The 25,595-nt window shown below is 35.8% G+C and overlaps 1 protein-coding gene across 7 annotated transcripts in view; it reads left to right on the top strand.

Moving 5' to 3' along the window:
- LOC145978514 (EH domain-binding protein 1-like) overlaps positions 1–25,595 on the top strand; it is an 83,969-nt gene that overhangs the window by 31,380 nt on the left and 26,994 nt on the right. For all 7 annotated transcript variants that reach the window (XM_083111148.1, XM_083111151.1, XM_083111152.1 and 4 more), the window contains exons 2-14: positions 759–942; positions 2,092–2,299; positions 3,089–3,270; positions 4,079–4,167; positions 6,170–6,277; positions 8,508–8,739; positions 12,180–12,240; positions 13,041–13,210; positions 14,966–15,141; positions 18,790–19,289; positions 21,875–21,966; positions 22,526–22,580; positions 24,123–24,263. In XM_083111148.1, the coding sequence (XP_082967274.1) occupies positions 839–942; positions 2,092–2,299; positions 3,089–3,270; positions 4,079–4,167; positions 6,170–6,277; positions 8,508–8,739; positions 12,180–12,240; positions 13,041–13,210; positions 14,966–15,141; positions 18,790–19,289; positions 21,875–21,966; positions 22,526–22,580; positions 24,123–24,263 (2,118 nt within the window). In that variant the 5' untranslated portion in view covers positions 759–838. The remainder of the gene's footprint in view (positions 1–758; positions 943–2,091; positions 2,300–3,088; positions 3,271–4,078; positions 4,168–6,169; positions 6,278–8,507; positions 8,740–12,179; positions 12,241–13,040; positions 13,211–14,965; positions 15,142–18,789; positions 19,290–21,874; positions 21,967–22,525; positions 22,581–24,122; positions 24,264–25,595) is intronic.

The raw sequence follows: 25,595 nt of genomic DNA, 5'->3' as shown, positions 1-25,595 counted from the left end.
ACAATTGATAACAGTAGAAATTTTCAGCAGAGGTGCCTTTCTCAGTTTAGTTTAGTGATTTGCTATTTTTGACTACTATATAGTCCTTATTTCTCTGAACAGAAAGTAGCTTTTTGTTTGTTTGTTTTGTTTACATTTGATGAACATGACTAACCTTTCACTTTCCTCCTTTGAGTCCTGTGACAAGTGATGTTTTTAAAGGCTATATTACATATTAATTTCTTAACATTTGTATAGAGTGAAAAGTACAATTTGATCTTAATAACTTTACCTCCTCTTACAGCTTTCTATTTTAGATTATCTCTGTAGTATTACTAAATGAAGCCTAGTTTAGTTTTTAGATTAGATTTAATTAAGTTATCAAAATTGAAAAAAAAGTTCAATGTAAAGTATAAACTTTCACAAATCTCTCCACCATTTCTGAAGCTATGCAATATTATAACAGTTCATCCTTGTTTACGTATAATGCACTATTTTATACTGTCACACTTTTTGTGCGATACATAAATCAGAAAAACCCTACTAGCATGATTAAGTTTTTTTTGTGTTTGTGTGTGTATGCAGTTTTAGTTTTAAGAATTAAGTTTATTGAATGTTCACATTTATGTATTGAATGTAGTTGTCTGAAGTTTTTGAAGAATTCTAATTTGTGAAATTTATGCATAGTTTTGTGTTATTAATTTTAAATGTCTTAATTATTGATCATGTGATTGAACCATACAAAGAAAAGAAAATGAAATGCTTTGTTTCCTTTGCAGTTTGTAACATGATGAGGTTGCTAAGTCGAACTTCTTTTACATTATTGTTGTGTTAATTCAGAACAGTATATAAAGAAAATATGGGATCAGTGTGGAAGAGATTGCAGAGAGTTAATAAACGGGCTGCAAAGTTTCAGTTTACTGTTTCATATCATCAGCTTATGTTGGAAACAACCACCAAATGGTAAGTGCTATTGAAATATTTCTCGTTGTCATTTATTTGAGAGTATCAGAAGGGTTTGCAAACAAAATTGACGTGTACTTAATTTAAAATTGCTCTCTATCATGCATTCCTTTATGCAGTCTGTTTTTACTCATTGTCAGAATATTTTCTCTTCCTCTCTCCCTTTTATCATTTTTAGGATATGTAGCTCTAAGTTATGCAGCATGTGTCATGTGCTGTCGTGCAACAGCATTGAAATTTTCTCCATTTTATTTTTTTTGTTTGGATGGTAGTATTCTGTATTGCAGTTTTTGGGCACCAATTTGAAAATAGTGGCCTCTATGAAAAAAATGTTCAGTGTGCACCTACCCCAAGGAAATCATAAAATTGAAAATAAAAAGTATGCTTCTGATCCGTCTCCCTCCTCCCATTGGCCCTCATATTAAGGTATCAATATTTTGTTGTGGGTTTCAGTAATTTTAGGTGCACGAAAATAAAGGTGTTCGCTCTGAGAAATTTGTAATTATTTTTCACCAGAATATGCTAAAAAAATTGGGAAAAGTATGCTTTAATTTTTGTGGCAAACATGAACATTTCTCTATCCTAATACTTTAATGTGGCTATTTTTGTCATTGCTGGTCAGCACGTGTTCCATAGGTCATCAAGAAATCTTGTATTCAAATGTACCATTATCATTGAGACATAATTGTATTTTTATTCTCATATCACTTTCTTCAATATAGGTTAAATGTTTACCATTAATCTTACGAATTGTCATGATTTTTCTAATTTGTATGTCACGTTTGTAAAGTGTTGTAGTATAACATTCATTTTCAGAGACAATATTGACAGTTCAACACATTATCTCAAAATTAGATAAAATTGTGTGTACCTGCACACAATCAACTTTGTTCAATCAAAATTTTCCTTCAATATCTATTTCCTCAGAAACCTTCTAGAGTTTGTGTGTGACAACAATGAAGAGTTTTAAAACCGATCTGATGTAGGAAACTCAAAATTGTTGGCATTTGATAGCAATCATTTCAAAAAGGGCAAATATTGTCTACGTGTTTGTTGAATTCTGCTGTAGATTATTATTTTGTGTAGAAAGATGCAATTAAAATATTGATGTTGGTAGAAATTTACTTAAATTTATTATTGTTTTCTCAGGAAACCTCATAAATTAAGTGTTGTGTGGACAAGAAGAAGCCGGAGGGTTGTAACAGAGCCATTACAATGGGAGCCAACCATGAAGGACCCATTGAGAGGAGTTGTCATTTGGACCATCCCAGAAAATAAGGACGTGTCTGTCACATTATTCAAAGACCCTAGGACTCAGGAGCTGGAAGATAAGGATTGGACATTTGTTATTGAAGATGTAAGTGTATTATAGTACCTGTTTAAGTTAAATACATTATATATTATTATGATAGTGAATTGCAGTGGCATATTCTGAAAATTTGACCTAGTTTACCACAATAATTCTAATTTATTAATTTATTGTGTGTATTTATTATACACCCCATCTAAATTAATTAGATATAATAGAAATAAACACCAATGCTTTCCTTGTGGTGTAGTGGATCACCGCTACCTTGTAATCAAGGGATGTCAGGTTTGGGCCCACTTTAAACTCTTGGTCCAGTCTGGATTAGCCTATCTGAGCATATAGACTGTAAACACCTTTTTGATATAAAATTTACTGACTGATCTAATATAAAATTGCATATGTGCCATAAAGAACTTACATTGTTTGTTCACATCCTTAATTAATGTATGCAACTAATGCTTGTAAAATATTTTGCCTTAGAAAAGCAAACTACAAATTTACTTCAAAGAACCAGATTATGTGAATTATACCTCTCATATTGTACATAATAATATATTGTATGTGTATAATATTTTGTATATAATTCAATTTCATATCCACAAGAAATAATAAAAAAAATCAGAATTGTGCACTACATTCTATCGGGAATTTTACTGATACACTGATGTGTCTAGGTACCCAACTTCTGACCAGAGTCAAGCAATCACCTATATAGGTGGTGTGTCACTCCATAGGCTTTGTATGTGCCACTGTAAGTCAAATTTTCGAAATTAGTACGTGTTACTGTAAAATGGTTCTCTGTACCATCAAAAGCTAATTATCTTGTCTTGGGCATAGGTTTCCAATACGGGAAAGACACGACAAGTGGCTGCAACCAACATAAACATGAAAAGATATGCTAGTGTTGAATCAACGCAGCATGTCTTGAATTTGACTCTGAAACCAACCAGCAAGAAGATCACTGCTGCCAGTCTAGAGTGTACGTTGTCGTGTGTATTCCTGAGGGAAGGAAAAGCCACGTAAGGATTTTTTATGTATTATTACAAGTTTTGATTTGGAATGTACAGTTTTTGAGCAAAAATAGTGACATTGTGTCTTTGTTTCGTAAATGAAAATATTGGTGTAATGTTTCCAAGTGTTTGTTTTTATCCAATTTAGTTTTCCTGGTAAATTTTGGTCAGAACTGCATGTTCAGGGTTCCCATAGACCTGGATGTAGCAGAAAAGTCAAAGGAAGGAAAAATCAAGTGTTTTCTTGTACTTGGCCAGGATTTTGGAATGAAAAATAAATTCCACTTTTTTTTTCAATTAGCTTCTTTATGGGAGATAGTGCATGTAAATATATTCTTATAGTTTATTTTCTATGCTAGTGCTATGATTCTTTCCTCTCCTCGCTGCAAGTCACACTACAATCCGATGAATCAATAGTCTACAAGTCAAGCAGATGTATTTGCTGACGAAAGTTTCCAGTCAGAAGTTTGGTTCAGTCACTCTGCAGTAGGAACACTGAAAACAAGCATATGGATGGTGGAAGATGGAGAGAGGTTGGACTTCCTGCCAGAGGAGGACTTAGATGTCCCCTTTCCTGCCAGAGAAGGACTTAAATGTCCCCCTTCCTGCCAGAGAAGGACAATAATTTGTATAGTAACAATCACTTGACTGATTCTGTCTTTATTTTATCTGGTTACTTCCTATGCAAATATTTCGACTAAAAATGCCAATTGCAATGATAGTTAGGCACCGATGTTGAAGGTGATGAAGCAAAAAACATTGGCATTTTTTTGTGTATTATTCCAATTCATTTTTCATTATCTATGTATAATTTCAGGGATGAAGATATGCAAAGTATGGCAAGTTTGATGAGTGTTACCAATCCTGATATTGCACCACTTGATGACTTTGATGAAGAAGATGAAGGTAACTGTGTACATTATAAATTACATACTGATTTTTAGGATATTTCTGAATTGAGTTTTGTCAATTACTGTTTAAATTCACTTTCATAAAACAATATGAGCTCCTGAATTGCCTAATGATTAGCACTCTTGCCTTTAGTGCGAGCAGTCACAGGTTCTATCTCCAGTGGAGCCCCAGTATATCAGTGTTGACCCAGCCTAAGTAGGAGCTACTTGAAAAGACAGGCTTCTGTCTAAAAGCCAAGTAATAGCAGCAATGGAGCTTGATGCATGTATCATCCAATGAGAAGCTACTTTGCAGGTCTGGCTCTCAAATGTCATTTGCTACAGAGTTTAGTTTCATCAAACATATAGTGAAAGGCAAATAAATTTTACAGTTAAATGTATTTCTGCAGTATTAGATATCTAATAGAATAAAAAAGGGATCTAGTAATTTCAATGTACAAGGTGTCTGGATTAAGTCAGACATATTGTGAGGTTTTATAAGTAAAATATATGAAGGGATACAGTGGAACTAAGGTGAGCAATCGTGTGACAAACTCACATAGTTTTATTGATAGAAAATTTGTACAGTACAGCTGTATGTAAAATTTGTAACTTGGTACAGCCTACATGTGCTCTTTTGGTTGCACAGAATACCAAGTCTGTAATCATTTTTTCTGTGTGTTCTCCAACATCTGGGGGTGTGACAGAAACAACAGCATCCTGTATGTGCACACAAATTTGGTACTAACATAAACCCTATCCTAGACATGCTCCCAGAAGAATTTGAATTTAAAATTTTGGGTGCATCAGCACTTAGGCTATTTTGTACCCGTCACTTTATATGGGATCGAGGCCCTTACCATAACTAAAATAACATAACTGTAATGTCGTGTCATAACTAAAATATTAAAATAATAAAATATTCTGACTGGTTAAAAGCTGAGGCTGTTAAGAGGCACTCAGCACACATAAGGACAACACACAGAATTATACTGGTCATAGTGCCAGTCACCATAGCCTCGTTCGGCTGCAAAATGCAGGCCAGGGTGTACTATGTGGAAGTGATGTTGACAATTGGGTATACTACGTGGAAGGTCACCCCTTACACCCCTGCTCCCAGACGAAAATCTTACGGTGTAGTTTGTGGGGATTGAAGATGAGAGTCATCCAATTGGTTTTCTATGTTCAATCCAATGACCAGGAAACTGTGTGTCCAGGTAGTCCCTCACTAGATGACTACAATATGGATGAGCACCACCCAACTGGAAGATAACTAGCAAATGGGTTATCTGCAACATGGCACATTATTGAAGCATATGCAGATATATTTCCTGTGATCATTAGTTTCTTGAGTAAAAATTGGGCCAATGGTTAGAGTGTGCTCCTTCCTTGAGTTTTCAACACAACTCTTGTTGACAGAAACTGTTCCTTCCATGCCATACTGGAGTGTCCATAACAGACATATGGCAAACTTACACTAAACTTTCATGATGAAATTCATCTTGGCATGACACCACATGGTTTCTGCTCTCTCTTGACCAGATACCATTTTGTCTTTTGTGTCATCAGTGCCACAATTACTCCGAGTGTCACACATTCCAGAGAAAATTCTCACAGTTGCTCTTACTCATCCAATGCTTAATGTGGATATGTCTCTAAATAGTGAATTATGGCAAAGATTCGAAATGGGCCAATCTCAATCCAGGAACTGTGTATTCATCTCACTTGGTGGTCTGAAACAAAACTTTCTCCTAAATTAATGTGCTTCAAGAACAAGAAAATGCGCAGATATGGTGGGAGGGGTGACGTGATGTGGGAGAGGAGTGGAATGGCCAAATGAAGAGAAATAATAGTTTGAGAATGTCGGACAAGACGAGGGAGGCTGGGTTTTTGTGCCCTACCCTGTACATGTAGCCAAGTTTAAATTTCTACAATGTTTATTGATTAATTCTGAATTTGTTATTCCTTTATAGCATTACTGAAATTTTGCATGTTGCAACTCTTTGCCTTATTTACAGATGACTCTTTGCACCAGAAACTGCATGAGGTGTCTGACTTAGCGAGCCAAATAGACTTGTTGACAAACAGCTTGAGTGGGTCCGAGTTTGCCAGCACTCCAATCAGTGGTGAGCATTGTTTTCTGTTCTTAACAATTAGCAGCTGACCTCCATGGTAAGAGTTGTTAGCACAGCATGCTATGACGCTAGGGTCCCAGATTCAAATCCCAGCCTGTTTATGGTTGTTCTTTGTGAGTGTCCCTTCACCAGTTTCATCATATCATCACTCATCCTCATTTTTGCACTGCGATAATCTGTCTTTCTATTCTCATTATTTTACACCACTATTCTACCACTTGGATTGATCATGACAGTGAGGATGAATAATGAAGTGGATAATGAGACAAATACGATGATACATATGTGCCATGACCAAGGTTCAAACCTGGGATCTCTGGCTTCATAGGACATTACACTAACCACTCCCCACTCCTGTGTGGAGCCTGTCTTGTAATTGTTGAATAAATCACAATTTCAATTGTTTGTGTTATTTTGGTATGCATGGATATCTTGGAACCATTCTTCATTTTGTTTCTCTATTGCTTGTTTTCATGGAAACCGATATTTAAATAAATCCAATAGATTCTCTAAATTTGAAATGTTTTTAGTGCCAGTCATATGCACAAATATACCTTTGCTGAAACAGAAACAATGAGTCAGCAAAGGAATATTTGTTCACTATCAGCACATAATGACTTTTTTCACATTCTAATTGAGGAGGCATGTAATAAATCAGTTATTAAAAATGTGTTTTAATTATTTCTTAAATTAATTACCTGTATGTTATTGCTCAAGAAACATGTTATTATTATTAATACAGGGTATCTATAAGAGAACTCTGGTGTTTTGAAGCTAAATATTTTATTAAAAACTGAAACTCAGGAAAAAGTAAATACATATTTTTGAAGGTAATGTTATCAAGTTTTGTTTACAATTTAGTAAATTCCAATGTGTTTGTAGCACGGCACACATCCAAACGATAATCAACTTCTTGCCACGTCCTGGCCAGCGTGTCTGGTGTGATGGTTGCCACAGATGCGATAATTCTTTGCCTTAGATGGTTGACATCTTGAATTTTCTCCACATAAACCATTTTCTTCATATGTCCCCATAGGAAAAAGTCTAAGGGAATTTGGTCCGGACTTCTTGGAGGACATGGAATAGGCCCTTTCCTTCCAATCCACACTTCCAGTTTCTTTAAACGCCTTAAGCCATCGACGAATGGTTTTGTCTGAAGGCTAAACACCACCATACTCGCGTCGAAAGTTCCGCTGTACAGTAATAACAGATCCAGTTTCTACAAGCCATATCACACACTGCGCCTTCTGTTGTGGCGTCACCATTGCACTGAACTTCACTGACTGTGTTCGGCTCGGCCACTTCAAGGTCAATGCTGCACAGCATTGCCAACCTTTGTTGGAATAAACTCCAAACGGCGTGAATGAAACTTGATGAGCTACTGATTTCAAAGTAATTAACTAACCTGAGTTACCTAATACCGTTTGCGTGCTATCATTGTTTAAAACCCCAGAGTTTTTTTATAGACACCCTGTACTTTGAAAATTTTAGTCCATTTCCTATTCAGGTAAGGGAATAGAAGTACTGTAATAGGTTGCAAATAGTAGTCAATTTAAATTAGGGATGGGACAGATTAATCGGTACTCTATCACTATCAGCAGATATAAACATATCGGTTTATTGGTATTAATTGGTACTCTTATCAGTATCGGCAGATATAAACATATTGGTTTATTGGTAAAATTACCGATTATTTTACTGATCTGATATGTCTATAAATATCGTATAATTTAGTCCAAAATTCTGCCATTTTGTTATTTTTATGGATAATCTCCATGCCCTACTTTTTAAAGAAGTAAATGTCTAAATATGCAACTTCTTTTGCACTGTGGTCACCTCGAAACATGCATTTATTAAGGAGGTCAATGATCCATTTAGGTTCTTTAAGGATTATTTTGAATTATATATCAGTATCGGTAAATTTTATATCGGAACTTGATTTGTATCGGCCAAAATTTCATACCGGCCCATCCCTAATTTAAATATAAAATATTCTTAAGAAAGAATGTCAACGTAAAGTGCAGTAAACATGTTTGGAATAGCAGGACAAGTGATTTCTTGTGTACGTGCTGCTTTTCTTATTCTGTCTTTTAATATTTTTAGGTTTGTAAAATATGTATTGTTTTGCAAGTTCTGTTACAAAATTGTACCACATTTGCTATTGTATCTTAATTAGAACTGAGATGATACTGATGTATTTTATGCCGATGTTTATTTTCAGTGGATAGTTTACCTTCCTCTCACAGAGATGAAACAACTCCTGTGGCATCAGAAATGAGGTCATTTCTGGATAATTCATGTCCAAGGAGTGAAGATTTTGAGTTACCTGTGACAAGTACACCTATTGCATCCAAAGCACCAGATGTTAATGGTGCTTTGTTAACTAGTCCAAAGGATGTGAGCGCTACAGATGTAACAGATGGAATTGTACAAATCAAAAGTCCAGTATCAAGGTAAATACCACTCTATCTGTACTGTCGAAAATCCACAATTTTGGATAAATTCTTAGGATATTCAGAAGTATTATGCTGAATTCATTGCATTACATGTGAATGCATGAATACTAGTTGGAGGGAACAATATTGTTGATATAGTAGTATTGTGCATAAATTGTACTAAAATATCCGGAAGCTTTGTAGTGTGCCCAACAGAATCTCTGGCTCCGCATGCCATCTTTGCTGTACTTCCAAAGATCATCACTGATATTTGTATGGAACATGTAAGACAGTGTATGGATTGTGAGTAAATGAGATTTTCATTAAAATACCTTTGCTGTTACAGACCTTTTTCCCCCTCCAAAATGTAGGTGTCATTTGTTTCAGCAAAAGTGCCTCCCTATGGCTTAGTGGTAATGCTGTCATCTTGCAATCAAGGGATCCTGGGTTCGATACCCAGAGGAGGCATACAGTGGTTTGGATCCCACTCGATTCTGTAGGTCCAATCTTGATTAGACTATCTGTACATAGAGTGGACATAAAACAAAAACTCAACTGTTTCCGAAAAAGTATTCTAGCACATTTTGACATCATTTCTACTTCATCAGTCTTGCACAGTAGATTTCTGAAAATATGTGTGAATATTTATATTTAAAATAAAGTTATTTACCATCATATATTTGATTGAAGTGTTAAAGACTTGGGAAAGGTAAGGAAATATTTTTTAAAGAAGAAGGGCAAAGGAAGCACTTGGACATGGCAATTCTTATGTAATTTGTATTAAATAAAAATAGTATAATTGTAATAATGCAAGCCGAAAATAACTTCTTTATATGCTAGGGTTACAAATCAGTTTGCAGGCTGTAGGTTCAAGACCTTCAGAAGATACGTAAATTTCACATACTTGAAGCCAATATTCTTGCAGATTTTGTAACTGTTATATGCTCTGTTTTCAAATTTGCTTGAACATGGTAAGTTTTCATATTTGCATTAGTAATGTGTTATCATTAGGGCTCGGAAGTTGAGGAAAAATCCTTTTTTTTTCCTAGTGTCTGAAGACGAGGTCCAGTATAATTAATATATGTTCATTTTGGGTCATTGTAGGCCAGAAAAAGGTGGGTTTTATTTGTCCTTTTTTTTTTTGCCTTTTTCGGCGTTTTTTGGCTTATTGGTCCTTTTTTAGCCTTTTTTTAAGGTTTTAACTGCTTTTTTTTGCAACTTCACCTTCTTTCGACTACGTTTTTACTGCCCATTCTCAATTCGAATCATCATCAGTTCATCACCTCTTAAACATCCTTTCTGTAGTAAAAAAAAAAGCGAAAACGAGAGGAAAACATTTTTGGATGACTGAAGCAGGTACGGTACAAGGTCCTTTAACCGTAACTTGTCTGGAAGGTCGTGCCGTAAGTGGCAACTTTCTCTTGTTTTGAAGCTTTCAGTTTTTTCGCACTGTGTGTTCCATACCACCAGAATTTTGGATTTTTTTTATTCATTAAATATGTAATTAAAACTGAAGTTATTAATTAATTTGGATCACATTTATACGTCCTTTTTTCCGGTTTTAGGCCCTTTTTTTATATTTTAGGTCTTTCTATAGGTCTTTTTTAGGCAATTTATAGGTCTTCAACTTCCGTGCCCTAGTTATCATGAATAATGGTTATGATTCACTATTACTTGCATTTCATTGATGAATGCAGAACTGGTGGTTTTATTTGCTGGGATGAAACATACTTTGTTGTTGTGTTTGAGACTTGTACATGTAAAGTCACACTGGGAAAACATTCACTGCAGAGAACCAATGTGATAATTACTTGTTTAGCCAATTAAATGTCCTTACTGCATGACAGAGATGAGGCGAGGCATCCGGTCATCAGCAGATGTGGTGATGACAAAGAAAAATAATGAAAAGATTACATTTTAAATATTTTAGAGAAGAACTAAAAATAAAGGAGTCAGATTATTCCCATATTTGTGCGAAATTAGTCAAATGGTAGCATGAAACAGCTAGGAATAGGCAAGGAATTCACAATTAGTGCATCGGAATGAGATCCCAGGCCCACTGTGTTTCCTCCTGAGTGCAATGCTGTTAACTGTGACCATTCCGACGACCCGGATGAAATCCGATGCACAGAGTTTAGTGAATCTTCATGTCTCCACTATCTTCGACTGGTACAAACGTTTTTTTTTTTCTTTCTTTCTTCCTCCCATTATTGACAAACTGCCATGCAGCTGGGCATTTTACATCGTTGCCGAACTTGCTGTATATGAACTTTTAAATTCCACAAAATTCAAATCGTATTTGGAAAGAAACAATTTTCCTTATAATCTGCTTGCTGATTTGCAAATTTACAAGCCGTTAGAAATGAACTGATTGTGTTTTATAGAACTGCAACAGTCCAGGATAAATCGCCATATAAATTGATAGCATTTATGATAAAAGAAAATTTAGACAATCCTTTAAGGAAGTTTTCTGTTTAGCTAAATTTTTTTGCGCACTATACCAGCTACAACAACACCAGTTTTTCTGATCTCTAGAGAATTCATACTTTTAAAGATCAACTCAGAAATAGCGGATGTGCAGTTCGGCCCTGTCATCCACCGAGAAAGACCTCTACTGGAGTTATAAGAGGAAATAAAGAAATGTACGAGTTGTAGATTTCAGAAATTTGCCACAAGAACTGGGAGGCTAAAGTTTCTGTACAAGTAAGGTAAGATGTAATTAGGCCTATTTTACTTCATAATTCATATGTCAATTTGTTATATTTAATTACAGGAGAAATGCAAATTGATCAGATTTCATAATTCTCATTATATGGAACAGTAATTTTTTTTTTTTATTTATTATTATTTTTTGTCGTTTTAAGGTCTATGGCATTGAATGTGGCATTAAATTTGAAAAGGCAATGACCTTGCCGTTTATCCCGCAGAATTATTGCCCCACCCCCTCCTTCCCAGTTGAAAGATCGATCCTGACATTCGGCAAATCTTGCGATGACTACATACAAATGTCATGCCTCACCACTGATGACAAAGTAATGATAATATGTTACTTTTGAAAGGAAAGTAACATTAACTGTAATGCATTTGTTTGTTTTTTATTAGTAAGTTACCCAACCCTGATGATAAAGTTATATAAGTGCACAGTGGGATGGTAATTCTTCTAAAATTATCAGAAGTGGGGAAGGAGTGCTAAAAATTGTAAACATTGCAATGTCAGGATTAAAATGGAGAGAATTAAGTGTAAAATTGAATGAGTAATTTAAAGAACTGTGAATACTTGTGATTTATGTTCATGATTTTTTGATACATGAAACAATCTTTTTTCACTTCAGGTAATATGATATTGTACAAGATTATAAGAATATGAACCCTTTAGATACACAATTTGTATTAAGAATTATATGTTTGATATGTTTAAAGATTTCTTCAGAGGTAACAACATTATCTTTTGTTTCTAGTGTGACTTCAGATCAAAGAAGTATAAGGCTGACTTTGGAACCTTTGAATTTAGTGAATCAGGTAAGGTGTATTTTTGTTTCTTTACAGCCTGCAGAAACAGCAATTATGAATTTTTTTTCTTGTGTGTGAGGTTTGTAAATGGATTGTCATTTGCAACAAATTTTGCTTGTGAATTTCATAGTGTCTTAACATTTGTCATCAATTGCTTCAAAGAAAGAAAGAAAAAGATCATGCATTAACAATTTGTGGCCAGAGATCTCTGAAAGGTTTTCCCCCCCACTACTTTTGTGAAGTTTTGTTACAATTTTTTTTAAAAATTATTTTACATAGCATTTTTGTCCATAGTTAATAGGCTTAGGCCATGTAGGCAATAGTCTAATAGTGATGATAAAAATGAATGATTAGATAAAGCTGATGAAAGGGCACTCTGCAAGGAATACACATGCCTATGGAGGACTGAAAACTCAAAGTTGGAATTTTCAGACAAAATTGTTAGTTGACCACTCAATGTGCTTGCCTGCAGAGAAAGTTCTATCTCGAGCAGTATTTGACATCATGCATTCTTGTCCAAATTTTTTGAATAAACCCCGAAAAAAAATTACATACAGCTGGTTCAATTTAAAAAGTCTAATTTAGATGTAAGTGTGGTTATTTAAAATTTAGTTTTACATGTTTGTATGTTGTAAATATTAATAAATTAGTTTTCATAAAAATTAACTGGTTTTGGAACTTGAATATTGAAAGGGAAAGTAATTATTTCTTGGAAAATACGCTCTGTTTATCTCATTATCATATTTTTATTATGTGTGTGTTTCTTTATATTGTGTACTCATATGAATATTTTATTTTCCTAACATTAGAATGACAGCCGGTCAAGATTGAAGGAGACAACTCCAGGTCAGGACCTACTGGAATGGTGTAAAGAGGTGACGAAAGAATACCAAGGAGTAAGAGTTACGAACATGACAACATCTTGGAGAAACGGGATGGCATTTTGTGCAGTGATTCATCACTTTCGGCCAGACTTGATGTACGTTTCTGTTGTAATTTTATAATTATATACTCTGTTTTTTGATCTGCTGTTGTTTGAATGTTGTAGAAATTATTTTTTACGAGAATTTACACACTGCACACAGCTTTCTTTTTTCTACATCACCAAGATTTTTTACCACAAATCAGTGGCAGCAAAATTGAATATTGGGATGAATTCTTCGTGTGTCTCTCTTGCCACTTTTAGCTTGTTATAACAATGAAGATAAATTATGATTGGATGAAATTGAATAAGGGAAACATATGCCTTGAAACTTAACATGCGCATGGATGTCTGGAGGGGGAGGGGACAAGGGGTGCCACAGCCCCCCTGGAAAATGAATGTCAATCTGAAATTATACTGGGTGATCTGTTTGAGATGTCAGAAAAGTAAACCATTGTGTACAATAGGTTAATGTACGTATATCTGAGCAGTTTGTTGTAATATATGCAGAAAGGATGTAAGTTTTGAGTGAGTGCAGGTTTACAGACTTCAGCCATGTGGCTGTACTAGTGTTCATATAACACTCAAAAATTTCACATCCCGTACGAGACATTGTGCGCTGTTGTGGTGTGACCACTATCTTTATCTACCACGAATGCTAGCACCACGTGGCTCAAGTCTGTAAATCTGCACTCACTCAAAACTTACATCCTTTCTGCATATATTACAACAAACTGCTCAGAGATACGTACATTAACCTATTGTACACAACGGTTTACTTTTCTGACATCTCAAATGGATCACCCGGTATATTTCGCACACATGCTTTAATTTAAGTCACAGTAATTTATTTTATCTGAAAGGTGTTGCCAAAACATGATAATTTCCAACTGCCCATCAATATTATGGGAGAAAATATATCTGCTTCCCTGCTGCAAAAATATCTTCCTTGAACATGCACGACCACTGAGGCAGCAGCTACATGATATTGTCAAATATACTTTTTGTATTCTGCAATTAGCAGGGGAAAAGTATTGCAAATAATACATCAATTCTATCTTGAATATAAATAAATAGTGGCCGCGGTGGCTCAGTCGGTAACACGTCTGACTACCATGCTCAAGGTCCCGGGTTCGATCCCCGGCCGGTTCAAATCCGGGAACTTTTCTAACGGTGGAAGCGGCCCCGGCGCCTACCCAGCGTCGAATAACATGGGTACCTGGGGGAAACCCTGGGGGGTAAAGGCGGTCAGGGGCGTGATGCTGATCACATCACCCCCACTCACGACCGGATCAAGAAAGTGTGGGGCGTTACACCCACACCCCCTATACGCCTTCATGGCGTGGTGCTATGCACAGGGGAACACTTTACCTTTACCTTTATATAAATAAATGGTGAATTAATAAGTTACGTTAGAGAAAATATGGGTGTTGCAGATTCCAGTTAAAATTTGTAACGGAAATATGAAAAGTAATGTAAGCCTTGGAATTTTATGTGTTGCTGATTTGATGAATCAGAACTTTGCATAGATGTACAGCCACAGACATTTCTGGGTTGTAATGATCCCATTGAAAGTCAGTGGGATGTTACAACCCAGAAGTGTCCATGACTGTACATGAGAATGTTTCATTTACTACAAATGTTTCATTTACTACACATAGCTAGAGAAACTTGCATGTATTGAAATATGGGCAGATATAAATACTTAAACTTCAAATAAGTAAATTATGCAAGCGAGTGATTTTTGATTGTGATGTGTTGTTCATGTGATAGTTTTCAAGTGTACTAATTTTAATTATTCTTAATTTACAGTGAATTTGAGTCATTGAGACCGCATGATGTTAAAGGGAACTGTAAAAAGGCATTTGATGCTGGGGAAGCCCTAGGAATATCAAGAGTCATAGAACCAGCAGATATGGATGTTCTAGCTGTTCCAGACAAGCTTGCTGTTATGACATACTTGTACCAGCTTCGAGCACATTTTACTGGTATGTTGCCTGTGCATTCCACATTTAGTTTTTGTTTAGAAGTTCCCAGAAGCCTAGTGATGTGAAAATCTGGAATAATTTTTATACCTATGATAAGTGATAACCATTTTTATATTTATTTCTTTATAAAATATCATTCTATTGTGCATATTCACCAGCTTTTTCCTTCTTTGTTGTTCTGGGAGTAATGATCATACTACCCAATAAGATGAAATGGGTTGGTGCAGTGGTGGCTGGTGGTCTGGCTCCATAGGTATGCACTTCAGTATCGCTTTTAGGAGTGTTATCAACTCTCTGAATTACTCACACCCGTTTATGTGTACATAATGATGCTAAATGTATTGGCAACGCAAGTTATGATCGCCTTTTACTGATAATGAGACTGGCAGGGTTGAAAATTTTTAAACATATGTTGTTGTTTTTTTTTTTTACAAATTGAACTACTTTGGTGATTTTTCCATCGATCATGAGGAGAAAGATGATATTGGGCTATAACGATTTTTTGTTTTGACGTCCACTTTATGCACAGAAAGGCTAATCGGAACTGAACCTGGAGTTTAAAATGGCATCCGAACCACAATGTGACTCCACTGGGTGTTATAATAATTCAGCATTCGATAACCTGACGAAATCACTCAAAATAAAGAAATACTGATCTACATCATCAACATTATTGTTGATTTGCAAAATATTTAGTAAAAAGTTTCCACCTCGCTCTGCTGATACTAGTGAACAAGGAGAATAATAACATTTGCATACACCAAACAAATAAGTCGCTCAGACTACCACATGCAGGTAACACTGCACAACTCTAAATTTGTCCTTTAGATGAAAATGTGTGATTCTAATATATTTGTTCATGACAAAAACGAATCTGCAATTTGTTTCCGTGTATCACGTGTCATGTAGCCAAAAAACAAAATTTGAAAGTTACATAAGAAACGTATGGTACAATAGCCGAAAGTGTGTTTCTCCTGTGTTACAAAGAATGAATGCTCTAAATTATACATTGGTATGACAGGATAAGATGTATGCAACAAAGTTGCATGAAATGCCGTTGCATCCTCTGTGAGTAGGACAGTCGGGACAGAGACAATCATTATGTCCTTAAACACTGGCCGCCACGACAGGCATCAAGAACATATCATGAGATCCAATTGAGAAGCCCAAAATGTGGGATGCGTAAACGAGGAAGAAACTTCACGCGATTAAGCCCACCGTAGGTGCATGGCGTTCCTCCCTTTCTCTCTAGTCAAAATTCGACTGCGTATTGGACACAGCCGTCCAAGGGTTGGACCCTTCATGTGTTGTATTCGTAATCTCATTTTTAGGTATTCTACATATTCTTATTGAATGTGCCAATTTTGCTTTCCTCCGGCAAACTTCTAATCTTGCCAGCTGTTTGTCATCCCTGTTGGGAGATGATGACAGTGTTTTATCAAATGATTTTAGCTTTTTGAGAAGAGCTGGTTTGGGAAGAAGCTTTTAGTTAATTCGACTTTTAATGTATTGTTTTTGTCTTGTGCAGCTTCCTCTGCAACCTTGGGCTTTTTACAACCCTTGTTTTAACATTTTAAGTAAGAATCTTAGATAAGAAGATATTTCCCTGCATATATTGAAGGTACAAAATGGCCACACGTGCCAATACAACCAAAAATTTTAATTCAATCAATCAATCAGAATGTCTTTCTGCCCCATTACACATCAAGTTTGGTTTGATGAAAATCTTCATCAAAGCACTAGGTTGAGAAGGGCAAGCTTTCAGGTACCTCTGGACGAAATTTCTACACCTAATTGAGGCAACGGTTAAGGAAGGTGTGTTGAGTTGCACATTAGAGCCGTTTGATTCTACACTTTCTGACCCAGCAAAGGCAGCATGGCAGGCATTCAAGTTGGTGTTTTCTAGTTTCCTGGGTAATGTCCAAGCATACAAATATGAAGCCATTGTTTGTGACATGGGGTGCCACATGTACCTCAAATTACACTTTCTGGACTCTCATGTGGGGTTTTCCCCACAAAACATGGGAGCAGTTAGTGATGAACATGGGGAAAGGTTCCACCAGGACATTGCTGAGTTTGAAAAGCACTTCAGACGATGTTGGAACGGCAGTATGCTTGCTGATTATTGTTGGTGTATCATCAGGGAGACCCCTACAGATATGTACAAGCGTAAATGCTCCACAATGTCATGTTCATAGGTATTTACACTGTGTTTTCTTACTGTGCAGTGTATTGTAATTTGCCTTTCACACATTCTTGTAGCAATGCATCAGATGGCTGTCCAATAAAAGTGATGCATGATAGAAGTATACGGTATTCACACTTCAATTCTGGAACCTTTGTTTAGTCCAAATCACATGATTTCATCTAAAGGACAGAAAATGTTTTCAAATTAGTTGTGCAGTGTAATCAGTTGTAATCTATCTAGCAGTTTATTTCTAATTACCGAACCAACCAAATAAATCAAAATAAAGGATATATATATGTATTATATATGTTAGTACTCACTCCATGCTGGCGTGCTTTGTACTTTACAATTTGTCTTTCCCTTCTGCCGTATCTGTGTTATTATTGCAGTCATTGCATGCTTTGTAGGTAACTTCCCTCCCTTGCTTCACTCTATCTACAATGCAAGACAGGTTTCGCTTCCAGTTGTCTCCACTCCCCTATCCCTCTCTTTCCTGCCCCTATCACGAAACAAGGTGGGGAGATGGCATCCCTTTAAAATCCCTCAATTTGCCATGGTGTAATGTAACACGGTCTTGCAGGGAATGAGATTTCAACATGAGTGTAGATATGCACATGCGTCGCTCGGTGCGAGTGAATTCCCTATGACACAAGCCAGAAGAGGGAACCAGTTTTGCGATTTTCTCTACGCAGACAGCAGCCAGCTGAACACAAATAGAGTTGTGTTCGTAAGCACAGTGTAGCCAACTGAGGTCTGATGAAGCAGGTGAAGCAGTGTGGGAACATTCTATGTTTTGAAGGAGATGGTGTTCAATGAATAACTGCAATTAAAAAAATAAATTGCATTGCAGATTTATTTCGGTGTGCATGTACGTGTGCGAATAGGCAGAAGCTGCTACTGGGTTTGGTGACATACCATAAAAAATAAATCCACGATACAGAGGACCTACTGTATGTCATGTATTTTGTCAGTCATTGGAGAATTAAATGTAGGAAAAGAGTATGAACTTGTAATGTCAGAATATTTTAGAGAGAGTGTTTTGTTTGTGTTTGTTTATTTGTTTTGTGTTAGTTATAAATCTTACCCTTGTTTTGGGAAACAAACAGAAACTGCATATTTAGTCATTTACTTGTCAAAACCAGGACATACAAATTATATATTAGTATGCATAACAATAATAACAAAATGGTACAAAAATTCACTATATTATAGGCTATATATCAATATATTAGATTGGTAAAAATATCAGTAATTTTACCAACACATCAATCTCTCTTTATCAGCCAATACCTACAGTGTACTGATTAATGTTCCATCTCTAATGTAAAATAATTCAAATTGATTAAATAACATTGTTTCTTGTGATCATATGTGTGATCTGAAAATATTTTAAAAAATTATCTATGTCTAGCATTATTGCCATAGCCAGAGGCTTTTATACATAAATGTTTATTTTTCAGGCCATGAACTTGAAGTTCAACAAATTGGTAAAACCACCGATGAATCTTCGTACATGATAGGAAGATTTAACACGGACAACGACACAGATGTCACAGTGCAACTGTTTGGACAGGAAATCATGAATCTTAGGAAGAAGGAAGGTGTTGCAAAAAGTACAAAGGCATTGAGTCGAAAGCTTAGTGAACACAGTTCAAGTAAATCCGTGTCAGCTGGTAGTGAAAGTGGTGGTGATGGTTGTGCCAATCCAGAATCAAAAAGTCTAGAGAAAAGTTCCCTGTCTCCGAAAATGAGGCAGAATTCTGCTTTAAGACTTAAACTTCCCCTTGTTCATAGTTACATGGATAGTGGTGGTGATAGTAACGTCAGTCGAGAAAGTGAACATATCAAAGAAAGGTCTCCAACATCAGTGAAGGATGTGAAAGAGAAACTTCTTGCAAGTTCAAAAAGCATCCTTGGAAAAGTTCTGTCCCCTACAAAAGAAAAACTGGCAAAGGAAAAGGTAAGAATATTATTTTCTTCTTTTTTATTCCTATTCAAATCCTGTACGGCCTTACAAATGGTGTGCATGTTGACTGCAGGTAAGTTAATACAGACACATGTTGCGTGCATCTGTTGACAAAATTTTGACCTTCTAGTGTTGTCAGCTAAAGTGATAATACCTCTACAATGCACATTTTCACCTAACCTACATGATCAACAGTCACAAACCCATCATATGCTGCACATGGCCCTCATTGGTCGCAATGACAGATTAAGATGACATCATTTATCAGACATCTAACTATGACCCTTCTATAATTTCTTACATATTTTTCACACTCAAAAGTGCAATTCTGGAAAAAAAATTAATGCTGACTTCTACTAGTTATTAAGTTATAGAATTCTCTATGTGGAGTAAACTGATAATGTTTTAGCGTTGAAAAATATGTCAATGAATGAGGCTTCATAATGCAGAAAACCCAGTACAGTACAATATCTCTTAACGGTTTTCATGTTGTACGGGATCAAAGTTCGGGTTGCATGACTTTTGAAACACACTGTATAATTAATGAATAGTTTTCAATCAAATGATAAAATTTACAATTGTCAATATCAGAAAACCCAGAAAATTACATGTATAATTATAGTGAGTGGATAAGTTTGGTAATGAAGGGTTTGGAAATAAAACTGATGTAATTAACCAGTATATGATCATTACAGAAAATTACAAAGTGGAGTTAGAAAGTTAGTTGCACTCACCTTAACTTTTTTTTTTGTCTAAAAGAAAGATTTTGATGATTTTTTTTGCAACACAGCTTGTTATACATCAGTCAGTAATGTTTTCAGTGTGGGAGGAACTATTTGTCTGTTATCAGTTGTGAATGATGTCATGTCTGTTGCAAGTAGTATCTAGGTTGGAAGTGAGTAACCTGAATGAAATTCATTGTCAATTGTGTAAAGTGTATGGTGAAAAAACAGTTTAGTGCCAGGCAATTTCAAAATTGCATGTGGTGTTTGACAGTGAGTGCACTGACATCAAGAATGATTTCATCTTACACAACGTATGCCTTCCTGAAATGGACGAATTGGGAAGACTACAAGGAAATGCCCTGGTTCTCAAAGATGGATGGGAATTTTTGAAAGAAGCCATAGCAAAGCCTGTGCAGCAAGTTGTAGAAATTTAAGCTAAAATTGCATCTTTGATCAGAACTCAAAGCTGGGTCTCTGGCATACTGTGCCATTGCACTACCAACTGAGCTCCTCGTCCAGCCCTGATTTCACTTGGTACATCATTCCCACAGTTTTTTATCCGTGTGAGATATACAGTTCCATGTTGGGAGATATTAGGCACCAGTGGTATCATCAGTAACAGCAACAAATCCCATGCATATTTAATTTTTGACGGAAACACAAAATGTGAAATACACACTGTAATGTTTATTTTACATGTTTTTGAAGGGTGCGAGGTGTGATTTCCTAACATGTTTTGTCACGAAATGATGCGAAATGAACTACAAAATTAGAAATAAACTGTTAAACACAAAATTTAGAGTTTATTTACAGACAGTACACTTTCTGAAGATTGAATTATCCTGTGAGTTATGCAAATCATGGAAAATTCATTAATTTTGAGCAGCACTGTTAGTATTTGAGAAGCGAAAATGGACTCCTTAGAACAGGAATAAACGTAATACTCTGATAACTACTTAAATGTGCTACTAGAAGGGAAATATTGTTTTTGTGTAATAAGTGTAGTTTTTATATCAATTTAGGGTTATATTCACCAATTTAACACCAAAATGTCATTTTATATACTGCTTTTGATCCTGATATGCCCAATTTTTGTACCAAACTCTAGATTTTTTATTCACCATAAATATGTTGCTCAAAGCACAAGCAGATGCTGATTTCAAAACTTAATTTATAGCTTTTTAGTATATTGTTTCCTCTCACCATGCAAAAGAGTGTAAAAAAAGAAATTCACTGCTGTAATATTCTACCTATCGAACATTTTTTAACCACTCTCCTAAGTTTTTATTTACCATAAATCTGTGTCCCTACCCATTACAGTGTTACTGTCCAATTTCCACACAGGTAAAACAGCAGAAGGTAGAAATTAGGTGAAACCAGGTCTGGTTTTTGATTGATTGATTAAGTTGGTGTTTTAAGTCCACTTTATGCACAGTAAGGCTAATTGGAACCGGACGTACAGTCTAATGTGGGATCCAAACCACTATGTGCCTCCACCTTGATTACAAGGTAGCGATGGAACTGTATGCCATCGGGGAGGCCCTGAAACCAGGTCTGGCTTGATAGCTCAGATGGTAGAGTAATGGTACAGTATGCCAGACAAACATGTTCAAATCCTGATCAGGCCTGCATTACATTGTACTTTCAAATAAAAATACAAGTAGTCATATGTGTTCCATACATTGTTTATTTCATGCAACTGTAACTAACTTTTTGGCTCTCCCTCATGTGTGAAGTGTCTACAGGAACAAGAGACTAGGTTCATTATGTGTGTGAGTAGAAATTTATAAGTATTCTTGAGCCATGGTTCTTGTGGGAGAAACATTGATTAAAATAGTTTTGTTTTTATTACAGAGTAAGTCTCCTGTGTCCACTACGCAACGTCCAATTTTGATGACTCGTCGTCAGTTGACTGATCCTTTTGGATCAGATGATGAGGAAGAAGGGTAAATAATGGTCTCTTTGAGATCACTCTTATTTTGTTTATAATGTATAAAATTGTGCTGGTATCAAAGTTGCCTGTACAATACGTAATTCGTCAGAAGTTAACGATACAGTAGCAGATTTCCCAAAAGTTTTCATGTGTAAATGATACTCATATATGATACTCAAAATCTTGTAAATTTGTATAACTTTTAGCCGTTCCGTGACTCGTATTTGTAATTTCTTGTCCACCATTGTTGATGTGTGGTGATCACATCTTACAATATTGACCTTTCTTGTGTATATTTGTCTAAAATGTAGTAATTTGCAACCAGTTATTTAAGTTCACAAATCTAATGAAACTTTTTAAAACCCTTTAGCATTAGGCCTTTAAATGTTCTCTAAGTTGCTGTAATGCATTTCATCCTTAAGCTGCAGAGGTACTTCTGCTGTGAAGATACATGCAATTTATACATTTTTATGATGTTTGTGTTCAATATATTAATGCTGTAAAACTGCAGAAGTGAAATTTGAAATGCATAAAAAATGAAATTATTTTTATAGACTTTTTTTCTTCCTTAGCATGGGCAATGCTTCTGAGGAGAAGAGTAGTAGAGTGCCTTCTTCACAGGACAGTGTAAGTATCTTTTTCTAAGTGGCTAGTAAGTATGTTTCCGTAGCTCGGTTATAGTTAGTGGTATGTACGTTTTGGAAAGTAGCCTGGTGTGAACTGACTTGTAATGTTGAGCTTATGTTTTAAATATCTGCTGTGGTCTAGTCGGTAGGCCATCTGACTGCTACACGGGAGACCTGGGTTCTGGGACCTGGGTGTGCTAAGGTTCGAATTTTTCCAGCCTTGTCCCTGCATAAAGTGGGTCTGAGGTTCACCCAGCCTCAAATCAATGGGTACTTGGGGATAACCTTGGGGGTTAAAGGTGGCCAGATCATGGTGCTGATCATATCACCTCCAAAATGACCGAGATCGAGAATATGCGAGGGCCCTACCCCCACATCCCCTAAACGTGCATGGTGCTATATGCATGGGGAACTTTATGTTTTACCTTACCTTAAAAGAAACTAATGAAGGAATAAAATTAAATGGTGTGATTCAGTTGTTAGCAATATGCAGATGATGTAAATACAATTAAGAATAATGTTAAAGTATTTTTAAAAGCAGCTGACGAGATTAGGTTTGGAAATTAGCACAGAGAAAACTAAATATATGCTTACAGGCCGAAACCAAGTGTTAGGTAATAATCAAAATCTAATTATTGATAACAACTCGTTTGAACCAGTTTCCAAATTCAAGTACTTATTAGTAATACTAACAAATTAAAATGATATTAAAGAGGAAATAAAAAGCAGGCTTAATTCAGGAATGTGTGTTACTTTTCTCTTCATAAACTTTTATCTTCTCGTATAATATCTAAGAAACTAAAAGTTAAAATATACAAAACACTAATTTGCATGTAGTATTATATGGTGTGAAATTTGGTCCCTTACATTGAAAGAGGAACATAAATTAAGAAAGAGTATTTGAAAATAAAATACGTAGAAAAATATTTGGACCTAAAAGGGATGGTGAGTGGACAGGTGAGTGGAGAAGGTTACATAATTTAGAACTACATAATTTGTGCCGGCTACAATGTCAGGGGTCCCGAGTTTGAATCCCAGCCAGGGCATGGATGTTTGTGAATGTCTATTCACATATCATCACTCATCCCTATCTTCGCAAATTAGCCAAAAGTGGCACAAGAAGCGACGTAAAATAAAGCAAATCAATCAATACATAATTTGTATTCACGTACAGATATTATTAGAATAATTAAATCAAGAAGACTTAGGTGAGCAGGCCATGTGGCATGAATGGGAGAGGAAAGAAAAGTTTACAGGATTCTTGTTTTGAAACCTGATGATAAGAGACCAGTAGGAAGGCCAAGAGTGGATAGATCTTGCTCAGGATAGGGACAGATGGAAGGCCTGTGTTGCTTCAGCCATATACCTTCAGGTTTAAGAAGGCTAAAGAGTTAGAGTATTTATTCTAATGCACTCCATAGTCGTCCTGTTTTAATGCTATCAGATTTTTGCTTTTATCTAAATAATAAAATTCATGAGGTTATTTCTTTGTCTAGTTTCTTTGTTCCATTGTTCATTGTCTTAGAGTTGTAATATTTTACAGGGTTCGCATCATTCATCAGATGCAGGGAAGCTGAGCAGTAGAGAAGGCTCAGAGACGAGAGTTATAACATTAGTTGATGAGAATGCACCGTGGCTGTTACAGCTTTCACCAACTCACAGTGAACAGACTCTTTCCCAGCATGTAAGTGTTTCCTTTTTATCTTGAGAGTGACTATCATAGAAAGCTATTTTTTTAGGTTGTGTAGAAAGTCACTCAAAAACCTTCAACCTGCATGTACATGTGTGTTACTTGGGGAAATGTCAAACAATTTTGGAAAGGAAGAAATGAAATGCCTCTCCTAAGTTTGGCATGTAGCAGATAGTTCATTTGCCTCCCATGTGCAAAGTATCATGGTAGTTTTATGTGACACTGAAAGTTTTAACTACTTCTGAGGAACATGCCAGGTTCTACAAAAATTGCTTTGCTATGTTTTGAAAGCATAACTTTTAAAATAGAAATTACTTTACATGCAAAAGTATCTAACACAGTTATTTTTAGTGATTTTTATTTGATTTTATCTGCGATGTTTTGTTCTGGTTTCCCAGAACTTTTTCAAGCTACGCATACAACAACACAACCTCACATGGCTAGTCACTCACTTGTGTTGCATGTGTAGTTTGAAAAAGTTCAGGGAAACCAGAAAGAAACATCGCAGATAAAATCAAATAAAAACCACTAAAAATAACTGTTAGATTTTTTTGCATGTACAAGAAGTGGTTATGCGAACCTTCAAGAAGAACAAGAAAACTACTTTACATGTTACATGATCAAAAACTGTTATGCAAGTTGCAATTTTGTAACAGGAGAGAATACTATTTGAAGGCACTATAAATTGAAAATTCTGCTAAACAGCATTCCACTTTTTACATCATAATTGATACAAAAAGTAAAACTTCTTAGAATTACTAAGTAATAAAGACCAGTTTGGAATGTACTTACTTTGTTCTCTAGCTTTCGCCACATCATGTGGCTTCCTCAGGAGACAGGACAAGAATAGTCAAGATTTAAGACATGGGAAGGTAAGTTAAGGTTTAAAAAAGGTTAAATAGATAAAAAGACGATAAAAGACAGGTGCAATGCCCTGTCACTCCTTCCTACTCCATGTCTGGCTGGCAACTGACTGTCTTTTTATCTTTTTAACCTTAACTTACCTTCCCATGTCTTAAATCTTGACTATTCTTATCCTATCTCGTGAGGAAGTCACATGATGTGGTGAAAGCTGGAGAACAAAGTAAGTACATGGCAAACTGGTCTTTATTACTTAGTGAAATGTGGTGTAAGTTATGCCTTACCTTCTTAGAATTGTCGATTTGTTTGTCATGTTTATGGCTACTGAGCGCTTGTTCATTGTGATGTTTTCCTTTACACTGAATTATGCTATCGCTAATACTTAGCAGTCTGGATGACATGACACGTGTCACTTGAGAACAAGCCAATCAACAGCAACGTTTTACACCGTAGCAGCATGACAGG

Source organism: Lepisma saccharinum, chromosome 25, assembly GCF_977018435.1.
Source record: "Lepisma saccharinum chromosome 25, izLepSacc3.1, whole genome shotgun sequence".
Taxonomy (NCBI): Eukaryota; Metazoa; Arthropoda; class Insecta; order Zygentoma; family Lepismatidae; genus Lepisma; species Lepisma saccharinum.
This window is presented reverse-complemented; position numbering and strand designations above follow the sequence as displayed.